Source organism: Protopterus annectens, chromosome 4.part0 (genome assembly GCF_019279795.1).
Source record: "Protopterus annectens isolate FY-2018-M chromosome 4.part0, PAN1.0, whole genome shotgun sequence".
In the NCBI taxonomy this organism is placed as follows: domain Eukaryota; kingdom Metazoa; phylum Chordata; order Ceratodontiformes; family Protopteridae; genus Protopterus; species Protopterus annectens.
In genome coordinates, this window is record NC_056733.1 from 722,937,182 (window position 1) to 722,943,691 (window position 6,510).

At 36.5% G+C, this 6,510-nt stretch overlaps 1 gene segment (V, D, J or C); it reads left to right on the forward strand.

Annotated features, from left to right (window-relative positions):
• The first annotated feature begins 2,519 nt into the window (after positions 1 to 2,519).
• Positions 2,520 to 3,084, forward strand: LOC122800308. The segment is given in 2 exon segments: positions 2,520 to 2,596; positions 2,759 to 3,084. Coding segments are annotated over 2 exon segments (372 nt in total).
• Positions 3,085 to 6,510: the final 3,426 nt, after the last annotated feature.

The following is a 6,510-nucleotide window of genomic DNA, read 5'->3' on the forward strand; positions in this document are numbered from 1 at the left end:
CTTTTTTTTTTTTTTTAAAATTGTTCAAATTAATTTTGCCCCTTTTATTATTAAAAAACCTTTTGGGTTTTATTTAAACCACACTTTAAAGTTTCATTTTATTCCCCAAAAAAAGTTTTTATTTCTTTTTATAACCACCTTTAAAGTTTCATTTTATTCTTACCCCAAAAATTTTATTTCTTTTTAAACCGATTTTAAATTTTTTATTTTTGCATTTTTAAAAAAGTTTTTTTATTTCAAAACTTTATTCAAATTAATTTTGCCCCTTTTATTATTCCCCCGATTTTATTTCTTTTTTAAAATTGTCTATTTTAATGTTTGCACCTTTTACATTACTTACACCAAACAGACTTTTTAGGTGTTCTATTTAGAACTCTGTACTTCTAATTAATGTTTGCACCTTTTGCATTACTTACACCAAACAGACTTTTTAGGTGTTCTATTTATAACTCTGACTTCTAATTAATGTTTGCACCTTTTGCATTACTTACACCAAACAGACTTTTTAGGTGTTCTATTTATAACTCTGTACTACTAATTAATGTTTGCACCTTTTGCATTACTTACACCAAACAGACTTTTTAGGTGTTCTATTTATAACTCTGTACTTCTAATTAATGTTTGCACCTTTTGCATTACTTACACCAAACAGACTTTTTAGGTGTTCTATTTATAACTCTGTACTTCTAATTAATGTTTGCACCTTTGCATTACTTACACCAAACAGACTTTTTAGGTGTTCTATTTATAACTCTGTACTTCTAATTAATGTTTGCACCTTTTGCATTACTTACACCAAACAGACTTTGTAGGTGTTCTATTTATAACTCTGTACTACTAATTAATGTTTGCACCTTTTGCATTACTTACACTAAACAGACTTTTTAGGTGTTCTATTTATAACTCTGTACTTCTAATTAATGTTTGCACCTTTTGCATTACTTACACCAAACAGACTTTTTAGGTGTTCTATTTAGAACTCTGTACTTCTAATTAATGTTTGCACCTTTTGCATTACTTACACCAAACAGACTTTTTAGGTGTTCTATTTATAACTCTGTACTACTAATTAATGTTTGCACCTTTTGCATTACTTACACCAAACAGACATTTTAGGTGTTCTATTTATAACTCTGTACTACTAATTAATGTTTGCACCTTTTGCATTACTTACACCAAACAGACTTTTTAGGTGTTCTATTTATAACTCTGTACTTCTAATTAATGTTTGCACCTTTTGCATTACTTACACCAAACAGACTTTTAGGTGTTCTATTTATAACTCTGTACTTCTAATTAATGTTTGCACCTTTTGCATTACTTACACCAAACAGACTTTTTAGGTGTTCTATTTATAACTCTGTACTACTAATTAATGTTTGCACCTTTTGCATTACTTACACCAAACAGACTTTTAGGTGTTCTATTTATAACTCTGTACTTCTAATTAATGTTTGCACCTTTTGCATTACTTACACCAAACAGACTTTTTAGGTGTTCTATTTATAACTCTGTACTTCTAATTAATGTTTGCACCTTTTGCATTACTTACAACAAACAGACTTTTTAGGTGTTCTATTTATAACTCTGACTTCTAATTAATGTTTGCACCTTTTGCATTACTTGCACCAAACATACTTTTTAGGTGTTCTATTTATAACTCTGTACTACTAATTAATGTTTGCACCTTTTGCATTACTTACACCAAACAGACTTTTTAGGTGTTCTATTTATAACTCTGTACTGCTAATTAATGTTTGCACCTTTTGCATTACTTACACTAAACAGACTTTTTAGGTGTTCTATTTATAACTCTGTACTTCTAATTAATGTTTGCACCTTTTGTATTACACCAAACAGACTTTTTAGGTGTTCTATGTCTGCACCTCATTTTTATGTATCCTCAAAGCTGAGCATGAAATTGGTCCATATGGATCAGTGCTTTGTCACGGTAAACAAATATAAATGAATAAATGAAATAACTGAATAATATTAATTAATCAGGTGTGCTAATTAACATATGCAGATAAAGGGGTATGCCAAATGTGCATGGTGTGTCTTAACCGCTGCATGCTTTGCACAGTTCTTTTAGGAATGAAACACTATTCAGAAAAGGTACTAAATTATATACTGTAAAAAGTCTTAAATGGAAACTTGTGAAATAAACAAATGCAGTTTTGGAAAACTCCATTAAAATTTGCAAAGTCAGTGATACTTGGTCTTTATTTCATGAGAAACAATAATATGTACATTGATACAACAGGAAATTGTAATCAATATATCTGGCTAGTATGTATGTGAAATAACGCAGAAAACATTTAATTTGTGCTTCATTGAACAATTCAGATGACGGCAGTGAAAAGACAAATATGTTATGTTCCACCCTACAACACAAAGGAAGCCCCAAGAGACAAAACCTATGCAATGAGACAAAATTTGCATGAAACGAAAGTCAACTCTTCACAAGTTTTTAAGGATATAGCTCAGTAATGAACAAACATAAAGAGTGGCATGTGTAAGGGTGTTCTAATCCTGACAACACTTCACAAAATGTTCTGGGCTGCCGTCATTACCCTGTTCATAATAACCTGGACATGCAAGTGTTTTATCTTTTTACAAAATGCAGACAGCTTAAAAAAATAAATTGATGAATTTACCGCAGTGACAAGAATGTACCTTAAGCAATAAAATAGATTTAAAGACAGCTGATGAGAAAATATCTTTATACTGACATTTTGTATTTACAACTGTTTTTCAGGTAACATTGTCCAGGCTGATCTGACTCAGGATTCATCCTTGACCGCGTCTGTGGGACAGAAAGTTGAGCTCATCTGTCGAGGCAGCAGCATCACTAATAGCTGGACTCTAAACTGGTACCAGCAAAAACCTGGCAGCACTCCAAGACTCCTTACGTATGACAGTAGCAGATACACAGGAGTCCCAGAAAGGTTCTCTGGTTCCAAAGACAGCTCAGCAAAAACTGGTAAACTAACCATCTCTGGTGTCCAGGCCGAGGATGATGCTGATTATTACTGTAATACATGGGACAGCAGCCTAAGCTCACACACAGTGATACATTCATAAGGTGAACTGAAACAAAAACCTTCTGCAACACTGATTTTGTATATAGATTGCCTGTGTGATCACATACCGTAGAATTTACGGTTTAACTGACCTCATCTCTTGAATATGATTTTTGATTTATTACAAAAATCTTTCTAACAGAAGACTAGATATATATGTGAGTGTGACTTCTGGCACATTTCCAGCATAGTAACAATTCACAGCTGGAGACTACCTTAAAGAAGTGTTTTACTGATTTAATGCATATAGGTCTTCCCTCTACATTTTGTGTAAAGAGTTTAAATTGCAACCATATTTTTGTGTTTTGTTTATTTGTGTATGTCTGAGTATGTGTGTGTGTGTGTGTGTGTGTGTGTGTGTGTGTGTGTGTGTGTGTGTCTGTGCACGCATGTTTGTGTACTCATGCATTCAAATAGCAGTTATGCACACTGAAGTGTGATTACAAGAATTTTATGCATACACCTACTTACAGACATTCTTAAAGGACAGCAATGTTCTCCACATTATGTCTGGGATTCATGAACACCTACACATCATTCTATGCCTGTTTGCGTAACGAGTAGCAATGAGCATGCTTTCTATGGTTCAGCAAACAACAGAAAATGTTCAGCCCAGCTACAAAACAAGGGTTAGCAGTGGAATAAGCTAACGAGCAAATAAAGACACAAACCTGCATACTAGTGAAACAAATAATCATAGCAGAGTGATTTAGGAATGTATAAAACAGATGCCTACACCCCACACTCGCTTTAGCCGTGTATTCCAAGACATTTTGGAATACAGCTCCGAGGAAGCTTTACAAATGCTAAGGGCTGCTGCATCCAGTATAAATCTGCATATGCAACAAGGTGTAATACAAGGAGCTGCTGCTACTAGCTCTCAACCCAGAAGGTGTAAGGTGTTCAGACCACTTTTGACGTACCAAGGACTTCATGAGACAAAAAAAAAAGAGTGCTATAGGGTGGACAGGGATGCCATAGAACAAAAAAGTGAAGATTTCCTGACCTTACATGAAGTCATGGGAGAGTCTTGGAAAGCCCATTCCAGTGTGGAAACGAAGATATGTGAAGCATTACATGTATTAGCTACAGGGACTTGTCAGTGACCCACAGGTGACATTGAGGGGTGTCACTGGCCTCTGTCTCAATAATATTATACCAGTTCTTCAGTGTTATGTTGTGACATATGGGGAAGCATATCTAGTTTCCACATACCACTGAAGAGACAGAGCTTGCACCATGCAAATTTTCTGTGCATTAGCACATTTTCCTGAGGGTCTGGAGGTCATAGACTGTACACACATTGAAATAAAGGATTCATCTAGTGAACTGGGAAGGAGGTAAATAAACAGAAAAGGCAATCACTCCATTAACTGTCAGGTTATCTGTAATGCACAAGGTATCATCCATAATATATGTGCAGATAATCCTGACAGTTTCCACAATTCTCACATATGGCACACCTCTGACCTGTACCTATTGTTTTCTAGGAGAGATTTTACACAAGGACAGCTTGTGGGGGATGCAGGATATGCACTGGGATCTTTACTCAATACTCCCATGAGAAACCCACACAACCTCATTGAGTAAAGTTGCAATAATGTACACACTCAGCTAGAAATATCAAAAAGCATGTTTTGGCCAGCTCATGTCACGTTTCTGATATCTAGGTACATCTAGAGATGCCTTGCCTTATGACCCTTTCACCTTTGCTAAAATACCGGGAGCCTGTGTCATATTACATGATATCATTCTTGGGAAGCAGTTGCTGCAGGGAGACCTGGGACAAGGACCATAGTTCCCAGCACCACAGTCAGAGCCAGCAGACACTGATGAGGAGTCAGATGAAGAACCAGCAGCTGGGGATGATCATGTCAGATGGAGGCGGAGTCAGAGGAGGAACCAGCAGGTGGGGATGATCATGTCAGATGGAGGCGGAGTCAGAGGAGGAACCAGCAGCTGGGGATGATCATGTCAGATGAAGGCATGTACAATATGCTGTGGCCCTAGCTATGATGCAGAGAGTAGTGCAAACACTCCCCCCTAAAGTTAACAGCAAACTCAGCTAAGCACATACAAATAGTAATCGTGATGCATGCAAGCTTATCAGCCTTTAGTTACCCATGCACTGCCTGTCTAAAAAAACTTTTGTTCAGCTATACAGGAATGTCACCAGTAACACATATGAGTGATTTATGCAACAAAGATCAAACAAAACAAATACAACATTAATAAAGGTATGACTTGGATTTTCCCTTATACACCTCCAACCTCTGTGTCAAGAAACAGCAGGCTCAAGTCAACAAAATCTATGGGGGTTGGACTGTGTGTGTGTGTGTGTGTGTGTGTGTGTGTGTGTGTGTGTGTGTGTGTGTGTGTGTGTGTATCCTTGGAATTTAGTGTGGCCATTAAGGCTTGATTGGAAGCATTTCTACTTGCATATTTAAATAAACTCTCTGGCTTGTAAGTAAATTTACTTTTTATATGTAAATATTTTATTTTTTTAGATTAATCTACTTTGTTAAAAGCAGCTAATAGGCCTCTGTATCAAAGACAGTTTCAGTAGAAGTAAAGCTCTGTTTCCATGCTTAGGGGTCTAGTTAGAACTGTTTTTTCCTGCTCTGCTTACTGACTGAAATACTGTTGGTTCCTTACAGGTATATATTACTGTCCCTGGAATTCAGTGTGGTTTCAGTTAGTTTAATATCTTCAAGCATTTGGTTTTCTAATACCATGACAGGAGTGGACCACATTGCTAAGTCAAAATATGATTAAAGTTCGTGAAATTAGTATAGTTTCAGTCTGTGATGTTAGCCGAAAATTTCCTTCACATCAGTGTGTCCTGAACTTACTCCTTCTGCAGTTAATACAGAGTTACATGCATCAGCAACATATCTAAATATAACTGCAAATTAATTTTTATGAACCTCATTTCTCCTACTGCTACTGGATCTGTCTGGGTATCCTTCTTCCACCTTGCCCTTGTTTGTGCCTGCAAATCCTGGTATTTTATGACTTTGTGTCTCTCTGTATATAAGACACTGTAATAAGACACTTGCACCACACCTCCAGCCACACATAGACCTACTAAAACAGCAGTGGCAAAAAATACATATAAATACACAAAATCATACTCGGAGGCTCTAAATAAAAACCTGCAAAAGCATCAGAGACCTCTAAAGCATACAACCAAACAACCTGCACCTCCTGTCACAAACCAATCAACACATAAAACACAAAGGCTGGGATTCACTAATTCTCTGTGTAAGACTAAATAAGTCTTACACAGAAACTGCAGCCTAAGAGGAAGACGTCAGCGTGCCATGCATATTCATGAGGGTGCACTGACTCAACTCTAAGTCTAACACGGAGCGTGCACGAGTGCAGGGTGTGTGTCAGACTGCCGAGCAGTCCAAAAATCCACGCC